We start from the raw sequence: 17,172 nt of genomic DNA, 5'->3' as shown, positions 1-17,172 counted from the left end.
GGGTGGCAAACTGATTCTCTCTTCCCAGAATTCTCCTGTTCTCATTGCCCAGCCTCTATTTCCTGCCTACTTGATCCACCTCTACTTCCTACCTGGTCGCCCCACTTATACTTTCTGCCTGGCTACTAGCCAATCAACATTTTATTAAAATACAAGTGGCAGGGTACAGACCATTGTCCCACAGCATGGGGCATGGCTCAACTGTAGAATTTAGAGTTTTGATACTGGGAAAGACAATATCCAGATTCTCCCAGGAGCCTCCAGGGCAAGCCAGCTGGCCCATTGATTTGAGCCTAGTGAGACCCCATTTGGAACTTTTGATCTACAGAACTGTCAGATAACCAGTTTGCAAGAGTAGCTGTAGGAAGCCAGCCTAAGCATCATAAATTTGGCTAATTTTGAATTTTATATTGATAGCATTTTGTGTAGACAGTGTGTGTGTGTGTGTGTGTGTGTGTGTGTGTGTGTGTAAGTCTTTCTGTGCTTTGAGGAGAGAAGGGGAAGGGTGCCGAGGGACAAACTTGAGTTTAGATAGCATTTTGTGTAGACACACCTGACCTCTGTTGATTTTGTTATTCTTTTCTTGTTTGTCAATGAAAATTTGATTTTTCTTTTTTAGTTAGTCTTACACAGCCTAGGCTGGCCTCAAACTCACCAGGAAACCAAAGGTCTCCTGCCTCTCATGTCTTGAGTGCTGGGATTGCAGGAACATGCTACCTCCTACTTTTGTGAGGTGTTTTGTTTTTATTTGCATGTGTAGTGTACATAACTCTGTATGCATGTTTACTTGTGTGTATGAGTGCACACATAAATGTGGGCATGTGCATATAGGGGCTCTTGGTTGATTTTATGCACCTTTCTAAATTCTTCTCTGTAAATGGAGACTTATTTTTGTTTCCCGGCCACCCAGACCCAAATAATCACACAAAAACTATATTAATTGCAACATTATTTGGCTAACGGCTCAAGCATATTCTTAGCTAACTCTTACATCTTAAGTTAACCCATTTCTATTATTTTATATTTTACCATGAGGTTTGTGGTTTGTTACCTCACATCTTGCTTCTTGGGCAGTTACATGGCATCTACCTGACTCCATCTTGTTTTTTCCTGCATTCAGTTTAGTTTTGCTGCCTGGGTATATTCTGCCTTGTTACAGGCCAAAGCAGCTTCTTTATTAACCAATGGTAATAAGACATATTCATAACATACAGAGGGGAATCTCACATCATCTCCCCATTTCTGTCTAAATAAAAAGGAAGATTTTAACTTTAACATAGTAAAATTATATGTAACAAAACAGTTATCAAGCAAGAATTATAGTTACAATATTTAGTACATTTACATTTGACAAATTAAGGAAAATACTTTATCATCTATCCTATCTTTGTGAGTCTAAAGTTTTATATCTAATTTATCTTTTGTCGTAACTAAAAAACTAATTATAACTATCTAATCTTCAACGCCATCACGACCCCAAGGATATAATATTACCTAAGTAAGCAGGAAGTGCATTGTTAGCAACTTCCAAAACTCTAAAATTGACAGAGACATCTTGCTGCCTGTACAGTCACCCTGGACAGCATACAGAGGGGAATCCACATCAGTTCATTACCTTACTCATCCATGCAAGGTCTTTTTCTGGACCTGAACTTGCTTTTTCAGTCCTTCTGATTAGCCAGCACACTCTCGGAAGCTCCTGCCTTCACCTCCTATGGGGGGGGGGGGTGTTAGCCATGCCCATTCTGGCTTTTATGTGGTTCATTCTATTAAATTTCATCTTGAAAGAAAAGAAAAGCAAAACAACTGCCCCCAACAAAACAAAATAAACAAAACCAAGCCAGTAGACATCAAACCTCAGTTAAGCGGATTCATCACTGTGACAAAGCATATATCAAACAATTTAATGGACAAAAGATTTATTCTGCGTTTCTACTTGGAAGGCATCATTACATCATGTGGAGGGTGTGGTGGAGCAGAGCAGTTTGAGACACTGTGGTCAGGAAGCAGATAAAAAGGATTAGAGGCAGGGCTCAGGCACAATGCAGCCCCAAGAATATGCCCCGCAACCTCCAAGTTTCCTACTTTTTTCTGTATTCTAACATTGGGGATCATCAAAGATGAACCACTGAGTCAGAACTTCCAGGATCTAACCATGGAAATGCTTTCTCAGACAAACCCAAGGTATTGTTTACTGACTTTTAAAAGATTTATTTATTTTTATGTGTGTCTTAGTCACTGTTCTATTGCTGTGAGGAAACACCATGGTCAAGGCAACTTATAAAAGAAAGTTTTTTTTTTCTGAAAAAATAAACATTAATTCAGAGAACAAATAGAACAAAGGGATCAAACAATAATAAAAGGAAAACACTGAAAGTCTACAGAATTAAAGAAAAATCCTTTGGTTTCTTATTAGTCAGATGATGCAATTGTACTGTGATTTTCTTTATGTCCAATTAAATATAAAATAGTAAGAAAAATATTGATCTGTAATGTTGAAATAGAAATATACTCCATACCTATTATTAAATGTGGTAAAAGCCAAATAAATGCATATATTTGTGAAAATTATTATAGGAAGTTACTTTAAACAAACAAACTCGTCCGTGTGCTTAGTGAAATGTCTGGAAGAGTACACACCCAACTCTAAGAAAGTCTTCTTAGAAAGAAGGAAGGAATCAGGGTCGCTGTAACAAAACAGAATGTCAGTGCTTGTTCTAGGTAATTCTTTACTGTTTGACTTTTTTTTTCCACATTTAGGCAGAAGAATTTTTATTTATTTTTTGTATTTAATTTTTATACTTTTTGTTTCACTAACATGTGGAATATACTTAATCCCTTAACTTCTTTAGTTGTTCCTGTTAGGCGATGACTTGCTAACCCGTTCTATATACTCTGCTGACACTCCCAAGTCCATTTCCATGTCCCAGTGAAAACAGGCCTGTTTCTGTGGCACACATGGTGCACTGTGTACTCTACATTAGTTGTTCTTACTCTCATCAAAGTAATTATAATCTCTACATCCAAATATGTCCAGTCATTATAGCCATGAATGACTTTTCTTAATGTTGCTGTAGCATGTCCAGCTCTTCTACCACTGCCTAATCACTCTTCTTTTCTAAAAATTGATTTTATTGAGATATACATTTTTCTTTACCCCCTCCTTTCTCCTCCCCTCCCCTTCAACCCTCTCCCGGGGTCCCCATGCTTTCTATTTACCCAGGAAACCTCGTCTTTTTCTACTTCCCATGTAGATTAAATCCATGTAAGTCTCTCTTAGTGTCCTCATTGTTGTCTAGGTTCTCTGGGATTGTGATTTGTAGTCTGGTTTTTCTTTGCTTTATGTTTAAAAACCACTTATGAGTGAGTACATATGATAATTGTCTTTCTGGGTCTGGGTTACCTCACTCAGACCCAAAAATATGGACCCAGAAAAAATATGATGTTTTCTAGATCCATCCATTTGCCTGCAAATTTCAAGATGTCATGTTTTTCTGCTGTGTAGTACTCCACTGTGTAAATGTACCACATTTTCTTTATTCATTCTTCGGTCAAGGGGCATCCAGGTTTTGGCTGGGACAAACAATGCTGCTATGAACATAATTGAGCACATGTCCTTGAGGTACCATTAAGCATCCTTTGGATATATACCCGAAAGTCCCAAAAGTGGTATTGCTGGGTCTTGAGGAACTAAAAGAAAGTATTTAATTGGGGCTTGCTTACAGCTTCAGAGGGTTAGTTCATTGTCACCATGGCAGGGAGTGTGGCAGCAGGTAGGCAAGCATGGTGCTGACCTGTAGGCAGAGGGACACTGGGCCTAGAGTTGGCATTCCTTCTCCAAAAGCCATAGCTTCTAATTCTTCTTAAAATAAAAGGTCCACCAACTAGGGACCAAACATTCAATATGAGTCTATGGAGGCGTTCCCATTCAGACCACCACAGTGTGTATGGGTGTTTTGCCTGCATGTATGTCTGCACACCACGAGTGCAGTGCCTGTGAGAACCACTAGAGCTGGAGTTGCAGATGGTCATTAGTTGCTGTGTAGTTGCTGTGCAGGAGGCGGGAATTGAACCCTGGTCTTCAGGAAGAGCAGTCAGTGCTCTAAACCACTGTGCCTTCTCTCCAGTATTCCTCTCTTCTGACATTCCTTCAAGTAAAATGCTCTGTGGCTCTGGATGCTCAGCCTCTTCCACTGTATACACACTTCTAGTTGAGTTGATCTGCACTTATCTGATTGTGTCTCCACAGCATGTTGTTCAGCTTCAACGAGTGGCTATGGCAGGAGAAGTACTGGTTACCACCCAACAACACATGGGCACAGCTGGAGGACCGAGATGGCCTGATGTTCGCCCACCCTCACCACATGCTTGCTGCCTTGCCAGTGGCTCTGGTCCTGGTGGCTGTGCGTATTGTCTTTGAGAGGTGAGTGCCATGCTGTGGCTGGTGGAGCCCTGCATTTGCATGCATGCGTGCATGTGTATGTGTACCATGTACATGCAGGTGCCCACGGGTCAGAAAATGGTGTCAGATTCCCTAGAGGTGGTTCTGAGCCACTTGGTTTGGGTGCTGGCATCTAAACTACATTCCTGGAAATGCAGCAAGTGCTCTTAACTGCTGAACCACCTCTCTAGCCCCTTGAACATCTTGTTTTCCTGCCTCTACTTCTTAAGTGTTTTATGATAGGCATCTGCTACCACTCCCAGTTCGTGCTCCGCAAGCATTCTGCCATCTCAGTCACATCTCCAGACTTCTGCAATTCTTCTAAGGTTGTGTTTCAAGGCAGAGCCCTTGGTCTATCTCAGGAGGATCCCATTTTAGGTTCAAGCCCTAACCAGAAGTGTATCTTGGTTACAGGCAGGCATATGGTCACATCCAGGTTTTTGCATGGGTGTTGGGGATTTGAACTCATGTCCTCATGCTTGTGTGGTAAATATCCTTACTGAACTATCTCCCCAGTCCCTTCATATACTTTTGAAGGCTCCTCTGCCATATACAACTCTATCTGCATGTCTTTGCTCAATTCTTGATGCCAATATATGAGATGGAACTACTCTTAGTCCCGCTTTACAAAGGAAGAAATGGAGATACCGAGCGCTTTAGTAACATGTCTAAGTAACATGTTCAGTAACATTTGTAGATCAGCTGGGTGTATAGGAATTGTGGGAAGCTCAGTTTAGATAGGCCTTGAAAGAAGGGGTTGCTTTCCCATAGGAGTTGGGAAAAATTGGGATGGGAGATGTCTTAATTAGGGTTTCTATTGCAGTGACAAGACACCATGACCATGGCAACTCTTATAAAGGAAAAGCTTTTAATTGGGGTGGCTTATATTTTCAGAGGTTTAGTCCATTATCATCATGTGACGTGGTGGCTTGCAGGGAAACGTGGTGCTGGAGAAGTAGCCGAGTGTCCTACGTCTTGCAGGCAGTAAGAAGTGACTGAGACACTGGGTGTGGCTTGAGCTTAGATGAGACTTCCAAGCCCACCCCCACATGACACTCCTCCTCCAACAAGGCCACACCTCCTAATGAACGGTACTGTGCCTGACTTTACCACTGGAGCCCAGATGGGGGTATTTTTCACATTTAAGTGGTGATCTTAGGCTGGGCATGGTGTTACATGACTGTAGTCCCAGCATTGGGAAGGCTGAGGCAGGAGGATTGCCAGTTTGAGCATAACCTGGACTGCATAGGGAGACTGTAGCAAGCAAGCAAGCAAGCAAGCAAGCAAGCAGACATGATAAGAGTGCTAAAGTGAGCCTGATCATAGCTTGGACTTCCCCATGTGGGGTAAGTACTCAACAGAGACTGGTCTCCCTTGCTCCACCACCATGGTATCTAACTGGAGTTCTTCACTAGATGGATCTAGGCCTCAGGTTTCTTTTTTAAAAAATTATTATTTTATTTTATTACTTAAAAAAAATGCCAATCCAAATTTCTACTTCCTCCCTTTTTTCACTTTCCTCCCACTCCCTCCACACACCCTTCCCCCCACCCTCTCCAATCCTAAGAGAGGGCAAGGCACCCTGCCCTGTGGAAAGTCCAAGGCCCTCCCCACTACATCCAGGTTGAGCAAGGTATACATCCAAAGAGAACAGGATCCCAAAAAGCCAGTACATTCAGTAGAGACAAATCCCAGTGCATCATTGGCCCCTCAGTCTGCCCCAACTGTCAACCAAATTCAGAGGGACTAGTTTCTTTCTTTCTTTTCTTTTCTTTTTCTTTTTCTTTTTCTCTTTTTCTCTTTTTTCTTTCGGGACTAGTTTCTTAAATGAGGTTTAGAATGCTAGAACCCTGGAGATGGCGTTCAATCTCCATTTGTGGTCTTGGGGCACCCTCTTGTGGGCAATGTGGGGACTGATTAGCCAGGTACTTTCCCTGCAGTAGGGTTTGCATGGTATCAGACTTAACCCGTGATGCCCCTCCCTTGAGGAGCCTCATGCAGGGAGACTGAGACTCAGAGGACTTTTGTTCTGGTTAAGGATGGATGAAGGAACCTGGGTTCCCTGTGAGTTGGCCTGAACATCCCTATCCTGAAGATGATGCTAGTCTCTTTTCCTAGGTTTGTTCCAGGGACTGTGGCTGAGAGAAGTGGTAGAAAATTTCCTTCCTGCGTGGGCGTTTTGACTGTGTGCTTCCACACCCTCTGTTCTGTAGATTTGAACCATACATGCTGATGAGGCTTGCCTGAGCCTCAGGTTCTCTCCAGTTCCTCTTGCTATGGTCACATCCCATTCATTTGAGTTCTACTGGGTTCTGTCTCCCTTGCACTCAGATTTGTGGCCTTGCCCCTGAGCCGGTGGATGGGTGTGCGGGATCAAATGAGGAGGCAGATGAAGCCCAACCCGGTGCTGGAGAAATACTTCCTCAGGATGGGGCAGAGACCTGTGGAGGTGAGCCCCCATATCCTCTTGACATCCGCATGGTGGTACCCTGGGACCTGGCAATGGAAGTCCTTTGTAGCACTTATTGGAGGTTGCACAGGGACCTTGAACTCACCCATAAGTGCCCCCTTCCTACATTCAATCTGAGTCCACAGATTCCCTGGTACATGAGACTCTACCCCTCATCTCCTGGGATGTGAGGCTCCACCTCTCCCCGCTGTGCTAAGACTAGCAGACCAGTCATATCCTCCTCAGGCTCCCTGTAGCTTGGAACCACATCTCTTCCAGCATGAGACTGCCCTTCCTAGTCTCAGTTCCCTAGGTCTTGAAGCCCCATCCCTCATGTCTTTCTGAGATGTGAGGGCACACCCCTCATCTCCCTGAGCCATGAGGGTCTGCCCCCTTTTAGGCTTCCTGAGTTATGAAGTCCCACCCTTTCTGGTCTCCCTGGGACCTGGGGAAGTGTTTTAAAGATATCAAAACTTGAATCTGCCCCTTCTTAGACTTTTTGAGACATGAGGCCCTGCCCCTTTTGGTCTTCCAGAGACTTGAAGGAATTATCCTTCTCAGGTTCCCCAGGGTTTGAAGCTCTGGTACTCACAGCCTTCCTGGGTCATAAGCCCCTGCACCTTTAGGTTTTTTGGGACTTGAGACCCTGATGATCCCAGACTTCTTGGGACTCAAGGTCATAGCCCTGCTAGGCTTCCTGGGATATGAATCCCCACATCTCTTAGTGTGGGACATCAGCCTTATGATCACTCACCAGACAGATTCTGGGATCACAGAAGAGTAGGTTTCTTCCCTGTTCTGGAGAGGGACAAGGTGTCTGTTCCAGTGGTTGGAATACTAGAAGCTGTCCTGTGACTCTGCTTCTATTCCCATCCTTGGTGGGGCTACCCAATTGGCTTGGTCTGGGCCAGGTTCTCTAGGGTAAGGTGCAAGTGAAGTCTGTGTATCCTGGCTGGGGATAGAGTAGCTTGTTTGTTTGTTTTTGTTTTTTGAGACAGGGTTTCTCTGTGCAACTCTGGCTGTCCTTGAATTTGCTCTGTAGACCAGTCTGACCTTAAGCTCACAGTCTGCTGGGCTCTGCCTCCTCAGTGCTGGGATTAAAGACATGCACCGACAGCCTGGCTGGCAGGTTAGCTTCTATAGAGCAGAGAGCTAAATGCCTGCCTGGGGTAGTAGCCTAGTCTGCTTTCTGTTGCCGTGCTCAACACTGAATGCAAGTTGGAGAAGAAAAGGTTCATTCCGAATCACACTTTCAGGTAACAGGCGATCACTGAGGAATGTGAGGGCAGGAAACTGAGGCAGGAATTGAAGCAGAGGCCATGGAGGAATACTGCTTACTAGTTTGCTACCTCTGGCTTGTACTCAGCCAGATTTCTTAACACAGCTCAGATTCATCTGTCTAGGGGTGATACCTCTCCCATCAGTCAATAATCAAGATAATTCACCAATGACATGGCCATAAGCCAAACTATTCTGGGCAGTATTGAGATGCCCTTTTCCAGTTGATTTTTGGTGGTGACAGTTTGACAATAAAAATTAAGCAGCAGGTAGGGTGAGACTCAACTCCCCAAGAGGCTGCAGGAAAGCCTGCCTCTCATCCTCATATATGTTCTTCTTGTGCTGGGGATGAACCCAGGACTTTGTTCATGCTAGGCAATCACCACAGAGCTGTATCCCCCATTCTCTAGTCTCATTCTTGATGCCAGGCTCCACCAGTGACCTGTGTGCTGTATAAGCAGGACCAGTGTTCTGGAGGTCTCTCTACCCATACAACCTCTCTTCCCTCCCACTATAGTGGATATGGCTCTGTGGGAAGGATCTTGAGCTTTCAGAGGGGAGTGGGGTAGGAATCAAAGTGGGACCCATGCATCTGGGGACAAAGGTAGGAAACCAGCACTAGGCCACTGTAACCCTTCTCCCTCATTATCCTCTGCTCAGACCCAGATGGTCCTCCTGGCTGCCCAGTGTGGTCTCACACTACGGCAGACTCAGCGCTGGTTCAGAAGACGTCGGAACCAGGAACGTCCTTGCCTGTCCAAGAAATTCTGTGAAGCTAGGTAATTATGGGGAGGTAGTCTTTCTGAATGATAAGGCCCCACTCCTAGCCTGCCTCAGTGATGAGATCCCATCCCTTCAAATCTGTCTGGATAATGAAGCCCTGTCACTCCTAGCCTGTGGGTGATGAGGGTTTACCCCTCCCTAGCCTCCTTGTCACTTGAGGTCCTTCCCTTCCCAGACTCCCTGAGATGTAAGGCCCCACCCTTTTACAGTCTCCCTGTCCGATGAAGCTCCACCTCTGGGGCCTGGACACTGCTCTTTTGGCAGCTGCCTCACTAGCTTCCTCCCCCTCTGCAGCTGGAGGTTTGTCTTCTATCTGTGTTCCTTCGTGGGTGGCATCTCTGTCCTCTACCATGTGAGTAAACCTGAGGGTCACCTATCCCACAACCACAAGCTTACTGAAGACCTTCTTGCACCAGGTGCTGGCCATCTGCAGTGAATGAATCTGCTGGGGAGGAGAGGGAGGCAGAACTGGAACAAGCAGGAGAGAGCAGGGCTGAGCTATGGTCGGGGAGAGAGCAGGGCTGAGCTGTGGTGGGGAGAGAGCAGGGCTGAGCTGTGGTGGGGAGAGAACAGGGCTGAGCTGTGGTGGGGAGAGAGCATGCTGTCCTACTTTCTTTTTCTGTTGCTGTGACAGAATTTCCTGAGAAGCAGCTGAAGGGAGAAAGGATTTATTTTAGCTCTTGGTTCGAGGCAGAGGAAGTAGCTTGAGGGAGTTGCTTATATCCCTAGTCAGGAACAGACAGCAAGGAATGCATGTATGTTAGTGTTCAGCTCACCATTTTTCATTCAGCCCAAGACCCACTTCATGAAATAGTGCTGTCCACATTCAGGATGAGTCTTCCCATCTCAGTTAACACAAATAGGAAAAGTGTCTCATGTAGACATATGCACAGACCAACCTTATTAAGATAATCCCTCATTAGACCACCTTCCCGGGTGATTCTCAGTTGTGTCAAGTTGACAGTTAAAACCAACCCTCAGATTTCACACTCAACAGCTGTGGGCAGATAGTGAATTTGAGGACCATGTGAGCTACACAGTGAGACCCTTGCTTGGAAAGCACAAAAGCAGGGCAGAGTGAAATCTGTGCATGGAAGGCTGTGGACGTCCTGGTTGTGGAGGGTTCAGATCCAGGGTAGGAGTCTGGTTTTTGCCTTTGGAGAGCTTGAGATCCTTTGTTCATTCATAGGAGCCATGGTTGTGGACACTGGCATTGTGCTGGGAAAATTACCCACAGCAGGTGAGTGGCAAGTGAACTGTGGAGAAACTCAGTTCTTGTGGTCACAGGCACGAGAGACCCCGCCCCACTCTCTGCCTGTATGACGAGGCTCCGCCCCACTAGCTGCCTGTATGATGAGGCTCCGCCCCACTACCTGCCTGTATGATGAGGCTCCACCCCACTACCCGCCTGTATGATGAGGCCCTGCCCTTTTTGTTGCTTGGATGATGAGGCTCCTCCCCTGGGAGAATCTTTATCCAGGTCCCTTCCAGGCAGGGGCCTCCACACACCACAGTTAATCTTTCCTTACCCTGCTATAGACCCTGAATCTGGCCCTGTACTGGTGGTACCTCCTGGAGCTGGGCTTCTACATTTCACTGCTAATCACTCTGCCCTTTGACATTAAACGCAAGGTGAGTTATGAGTTACACGTCAAACTGGATGCCTGGGCACCATGGTGGAGATGCCTCCTAATCTCTGGGGAGAGGCTGAAGTGGGATGAACTGGCCTCAGTATTGCACTATGAGGTACTCTTGATTCTTGGCAGAAGGTATGGGATCCAGAGGCCTTATAGATCTCCTGAAAAGGCTTGCTTCCAGGCATGGGGCTCTCCAGCCACAGAGGCTTGTCCCAGTGGTGACCCATTGTCTTCTGCAGGACTTCAAGGAGCAGGTGGTTCACCACTTTGTGACCGTGGGGCTGATAGCTTTCTCCTACAGCTCCAACTTGCTGCGCATTGGCTCTGTGGTGCTGCTGCTGCATGATTGCTCCGACTACCTGTTGGAGGTGGGTTCACCTCTACACTTGCCCTGCCAACCCTGCTATTTTCCTGGCCATGGATAGTAGGCCCTGCCACAACTGGGCTATCTGATAGACCCCATCTCTCCTAATCTGCTAGGGTGATGATGCCTTAACCCCTCAACCTCTCTAGGAGGTGAACCCTCAGTTTTCCCTCTTTAGTGTCCCAGCAACGTACGGCCCATTTCCTCTTGGTCTCTCTGGGACAGGAAGCCCTTATCCCTGTCTGACTCATTTGGATGTGAGACCCTGCCTTTTCCAGGCTTTCAGGAACTGAGGCACCATGCTCCAGTCTCCCTGGAGATGAAATACTCTGTGTTTTATTCTTGCCACTCTCTCTGTTTTTTGTCCTTCCTATATAGATCTGGAGATCCAACCTTACCTCAATCACTTGCTCCCCCCATAACTTCTTGTCCCCAAGTAAAGGATTCCCCCTTCTCTGATCTACCACTTTCCATGGATTCTTGGTCCTAAACCTATTTCTCTTTGCTGCTCTCCCCAGGCTTGTAAGATGTTCAACTATTCCCACTTTCGGCGAGTGTGCAACGCTCTCTTCATCATTTTCTCCTTGGTCTTCTTTTACACTCGCCTCATATTCTTCCCTACCAAGTGAGTCCCGAGGGACAGGGAGATGGGAGGGTGTGCTCAGGGTCCAGGAAGGCCTCACCCTTGGTGCTATACCTCAGGGAACTGGAGGTGTTGACTGAAGTTTGTCCAGGAGGCAGGAAATGGTGTGCCTGGCCAAAGCACAGCATATGCAAAGGCCCAGAGGTCAGAGAAACAGAAACTGAGTGCAGTACTGATGCAGTGCACTCCCAGGACAGGAAGAGAGAGGAGGAGGCTGTCTGAGTCCCTGGTCACTAAAATTGTCTAGTAAATATTTTTTGATATTTGTTGAGTCTCTGAACTGTGTTAGAAGTGAAGAAATATCAGAGAGCAATGCAAGTGTCTGCCCTGGAGCCAACTGATAAGGGTGAGAAAAAGGATAGACAGGCAAGCAACAGACCACAAGTCATAAGGGACTGATAGCACTGAAGAGAAAATAAAACTACAAAGTGTACAGGAAGCAGGCCTTGTAGGTAGATGGCCTTAGATTAGTCCCTCTTCAGGGGTATTTCACTGATAGCTGTTGTGTATAGAGAATGAATGGGGCTCAAGAACCGTACTGATCACAGAGGAAGATGGTCCAGGTGGAGAGAGCAGCATGTGCAAAGACTCCGAGACTTGACTGTGTTCCAGTCTTGGAATAACAGAAATGAGTTGATGTGTTTGGAACAGAGAGAAGGATGAGGTGCATGCAGGTGGGTGACCAGGGGAAGTAAGGAAGGATTCTATGAGATGTTATCTGCAGGGAGGTGGGAGCCATGGAGGACTGAGGCAGATGTGGGAAACTGGGGCAGATGAACCAGAGCAGTCGAGAGGAGATGACCAGAAGACACCAGCAGGACTAGAAGAAACTTCAGGAGGCACCAGGAGCCCAGCTGCTCCGTGCTGGTTTTGAGGGCCTTATGCTCCTTGGTAGACATGGAGGCAGATGGCCTGTCAGGTTGGGCTTACTGGAAGGGTGGGCATGTAAATGCAGGAGTTGCCAGCTTGTGGCAGGCATTTGCAGCAGGGTACTGGGCAGTGTCATCTGGGGCTAAGGTCTGGCTACAAGCCAGTTCCTAGAGCTCTCTGATTTTTGTTGGAGAGTGATGGAGAAGTTCTGAGAGCTGAAGACTGGATCAGTAGTGAAGTTCAGTGATAAAGATCTTGTCTAGTGCCTCTTAGTCCAGGGTTGGGCAGAAAGGGAGGAGTCAGAGAGATGAGAGAGAAGTAAGGGGAAAAGAAAGAAAGTAAAGGGAGAAGATGGCTAATAATATGGAGCAAAAAGTGAAAATGAAAGGAGAAGAAGATGAAAATAGATGAAAGGAAAGACTAAAGAAGGGAGTGGAAGTTGGTGAAGAAGATGGAGGAGGAATGTGGAGGAGGGAGATGAGTGTGGAGGAGGGAGAGGTAAGAAGTGTGGAGGAGGGAGGAAGGAGAGAAGAAAGAGGAAGGGAGAGAGTGCAGAGGAAGAGGAGGCAGAAGAGGCAGTAGAGGAGAGGAGGGATAGGCATTTGGGCTCCTAGAAGTCATAGGAGCCTCGGGGAAAGGAAAAGAAATAGCTAGGGACAAAGATTAATCAAGGGGTTGTGGTTGGATTTTTCTTTCTCGCATATGACATAGCAGCAGGGTTAGTTTTGATGGTAGAGGATATGTGTAGGACACGAGAGCTGTGACCTTGCAAAGAGTCGGTATAGTATGTTTGGGAACATTGTCTGACTGGCATCCAGTGGCTCTGTGAGATGAATAGGTAAGTCTCAGGTTGATGTAAAGAGTCACACTGTATCTGAGGACAGATGGGTAATCATAAAGGGTCACCTGGGAGGGCCAGTGGTACACTAGTTACTGCCTTGGAGTATGTGGTAGAGAAAGGCCAGTTGATACTCTTGTATGCTTCACTGACTTAAGTAGGTCAAGAGAGATAGCATCTCAGAAGGTGCACTAGGGAGGCTCAGGAGCACAGATGATCCATGAAAGTTCCTAGAATGGGGAGCTATACAGACTGGTGAAATTCCTTCTTGCTTCCTGCTTTAGGGTCCTCTACTCCACTCTGTTTGACTCCATCAAGAACAGGAGTCCCTTCTTCGGCTACTATTACTTTAATGTGCTCCTGCTGATGCTGCAGATCCTTCATGTGTACTGGTTCTGTCTTATCCTGCGCATGATCTTCAGTTTCCTGTGGAAGGGTCAGGTATGGAGGCCTAACAGGGTCGGCTCCCAATGCCCGTCCTTGGCTCAGTGCTTTTCGCTATATTCTGAGCTTTGGCCTTGTCTGTTTTCACAGATGGCAAAGGACATTCGTAGTGATGCAGAAGAATCAGACTCCAGTGATGACGGGGCAGTTCCTGAAAGTCCTCAGCTGAAGAATGGGGTGACTCGAGGGTCTGTCCCAGCCATTGCGAATGGCCCACGGAGCCGGGCAGCTGGGCGCCTGGCCAATGGGCACACCCAGTCCACATAGACAACCTAGGACTGACATTGAGGGTTGCCTCCAGCATTGTGGATGGATATCCAGATGCTGGGCTGGTGACCCTGGGAGACAGGGAGGTCCTCCTCAAGGTAGGAAGAGGACTGGTGATCTGTTTCCAGCACTTCCCTTTTTATCTCGTCTCCCTTTATCCCTTTGAGCAACTGGACAGAGCCTGGGGGAGCAGTGGACTCTGCATTTGGCCAGAGCCACCCTCAGGCTGTAGCCTGGGGGCTGTGGGGAGCCTTGGCTCCAAGGACCAATAAAACTTCAACAGAGATGAAGTCTCTGCCTGAGAGTTTTGGTTCCCTTCACAGGTCTTCCTCTCCATTCCTCTGTTGAGAGCATTCCTCACTGCCCATTCCCACACACAGTATCATGGCGTGAAGATATTCCCCACCCCCTAGTCAGTGCCTTAACCATGTTCTCCTCCAGAGTAGCTCTTCAAGAACATTGTTATTAGCTGATAGGCACTGGCTACAGGAAAAATGTTATTAAGTTTAGATGCAGCATTCCTGGTCCAAGTCAGAAGGTAGAGCAGAGACCCAAGCATGTCCTTGTAGTCTCTTGCTTAAAGCAACCTGCAGCCTCACCCTGGGGTCTTTATACTCTTGGGACAGTGGAGACCCAGGATAGTGAAGTCATTGTCTTCAGAAGTGCTCTAGGAAAAGTTCTTCCTCCAAGATGGAAGCTTGGTGACCATTGTCACTTAAGTCAGAAATCCAACCACAGGATGTTAGACCATGCTATCTTTAAGAGTATGCAAGAGAAACTGAGTGTCATGGAAGAGAGCAAAGCAGAGACAGTGGGGAGAAGAGGGCCACCTTAGGGGAAATCCAAAAATAAATGCTCTGGGGACAAAAAGCAGAGCCTGTCATGACATCTTATGACTGTCATCTAACACCAGGGAGGAAGAAGCCAACAGACTGGGAAAACACACAAGCCTAATACAAAGCAGGATCCAGTCTCCAAAGAAGCAACGGGAGGGAGTGTCAAGGAACAGGTGCCCAGAAGAGAAAACTGGGCTAAAATCTGAGATCAAAGCAACTAAAAGAAAATGGAAAAATGTGCAAAGAATACGGGCCTGCTCTGGGGGTAGAGCAGGTGGTGAGATGACATGTAGGGTTTGTCTTCTTGGGAGATACTGGAGAAAACAGGAGAAATAGAGCTTCTATTGAGAGAATAACAACTCAAGGGGAATGAAAGTTAAGTAACACAGGCAGAGATTACATAGAGACTTTTGAAAGGACCAGGAAGATAAGACAACAGAAGGAAAGGAAAGGAAAGGGAATAGGGAAAAGAGATGAAAGGGAGAATAAGGGGAAAAGGAAAGGAGAAAGAGAGAAATATTGTAGGTAGTGCATGGATGGAAAGCCTGGAAAGAATAGGAATGGGCATTTGAGATGGAAGAAAGGTGGATACTGAAGATAAAAACAGCTTTGAGAGAATTTGAGGGTTCGAAACCAGAATGGCTACAAGCCTGAAATCACAGTGCTGTGGATGTTAAGGCACAAAGACCATAGGTTTGATGTTGTGAGTCTTTATCTGTACAGCTACTAAGCTTCCAAATCGTGACAAAGAGACTTCTTATTAATTGTGAAAGCTTGAGCAATAGCTTAGGCTTGTTTTAACTAGTTCTTGTAACTTAAATTAACCCATATATTTTAATCTATATTCCTTTATGTGGCTCAGTTACCTTTACTTTGTGAAGCCCATGCTACCTGCTCTGCGTCTGTGGAGTCTCCTCATGACTCTGCCCTTCCTCTCCCCAGCATTCTCACTGTCCTGAAAGTCCTGCCTAGCTATTGGTCATTTTTATCAAATCCATTAGTGACACATATTAACAGTGCATAAAAGACTGTTATATAACATTTCCCCCTTTTTGTCTAAATAAAAAGGAAAAATTTTTACTCTAACACAGTAAAGCTATATACAATAAGAACAATAATCAGATAATTTCTAAATAGAAAAGAAAGGTATTAACTTTAAAAAATGAAACTCTATACAGTAAAAACAGTTATCAAATAAGAATTAAATTTAAATGCCCAGTCCTTTTATATTTGGCAAATTTAGAGAAAATACTCCTTTATCTATCTTCTCTTGATGAGTCCAAAGTTTTGTACTAATTTATCTTCTATTATAACTAAGGAAAACTGAACTATTCTTCAATTCCATCAAAGACCCCAGAAGGACATAATATTGCCTGAGTGAACAGGAAGTGCAGTGCAACCTGCTTTCAGACCTATAGAATTACAGACATCTGGCTGTCTAGACAGTCACTCAAGATCCTCTTCAATGTTGGGACATCTATCTTTACCCTATAGCCCTAGAATATCTGGCAGACTTTTCTATGAAGTAGAAATTTTTAAGGACTGTCCTGCTTTATCTTGCCAAAGTTTGGCAGTCTTTTTCTTTTGTGTTCTGCTTATCCAGTTTTTAAAGCATACTGTCAGCAGTCAAGGCAAGAACAGTTTCTTTGCCCAGTGGCTAACTTTGCCACAGTGAAATGAAACTCCAGAAGGAATTTCTTCAATGCCCATCATCTTTTCTGAAGTAAGTTGGTGCTGCCAGGAGCAGACATGTCTCACTGTCCTGAAAAGCCTCAGGTTATTTAATCTTAAGTGTCATATTCTGTAAGTCTTTGAAGTGTTTGAAGACCATCTATCTAAATGTATAGGCTTAACCTTTCAAGGTTTTCAAACATACCTAATATGACTACAAGTTTGATGATCAAAGATGACTACTAACCTGCATCTTTTAGTTATTCATTACATTTTTAAATGAGCCGCATAATCCCAACAAGAGCAATATCCCAACAAGAGTAGAAAAATAACTCAGTATAACAAAAATAACCTTAAATTTATGTCAATATACAAAAAGTCCATACCAATGTAAAATATTTGAAACAGTGGTTGTTCAAAAATAAACTTAACAATGCACACTTTTATCCCATCATTTAGCCCAAATATACTGTATTTCTTCTTTTGCCTTCAGAAAGAGATCCCTGAATCTAAACTCTTTTATTTAGCTTTTTCCCTGACCGTGACCAGTGACAATTTGTAACCCCCTCCAAGTGATGAGAAACATCTATAGCTCAACAAATGACCAAAAAAAAAAAAAAAAACCCAAAAAACAAAAAACACCAACCCTAC

The 17,172-nt window shown here is 45.3% G+C and overlaps 1 protein-coding gene across 4 annotated transcripts in view; it reads left to right on the top strand.

The window, feature by feature from the left end:
- Cers4 (ceramide synthase 4) overlaps positions 1–14,304 on the top strand; it is a 35,758-nt gene extending 21,454 nt beyond the window's left edge. For all 4 annotated transcript variants that reach the window (XM_048429020.3, XM_048429019.3, XM_048429016.3 and 1 more), the window contains 10 exons: positions 4,250–4,423; positions 6,773–6,890; positions 8,829–8,947; positions 9,246–9,303; positions 10,141–10,191; positions 10,491–10,583; positions 10,828–10,956; positions 11,471–11,577; positions 13,588–13,744; positions 13,838–14,304. In XM_048429020.3, the coding sequence (XP_048284977.3) occupies positions 4,251–4,423; positions 6,773–6,890; positions 8,829–8,947; positions 9,246–9,303; positions 10,141–10,191; positions 10,491–10,583; positions 10,828–10,956; positions 11,471–11,577; positions 13,588–13,744; positions 13,838–14,014 (1,182 nt within the window). In that variant the 5' untranslated portion in view covers position 4,250 and the 3' untranslated portion in view covers positions 14,015–14,304. The remainder of the gene's footprint in view (positions 1–4,249; positions 4,424–6,772; positions 6,891–8,828; positions 8,948–9,245; positions 9,304–10,140; positions 10,192–10,490; positions 10,584–10,827; positions 10,957–11,470; positions 11,578–13,587; positions 13,745–13,837) is intronic.
- The last annotated feature ends 2,868 nt before the right edge of the window (positions 14,305–17,172 follow it).

Source organism: Myodes glareolus, chromosome 2, assembly GCF_982192425.1.
Source record: "Myodes glareolus chromosome 2, mMyoGla1.1, whole genome shotgun sequence".
Taxonomy (NCBI): Eukaryota; Metazoa; Chordata; class Mammalia; order Rodentia; family Cricetidae; genus Myodes; species Myodes glareolus.
Note: the sequence above shows the minus strand (reverse complement) of the source record. Positions and strands in the feature narration are given on the sequence as shown.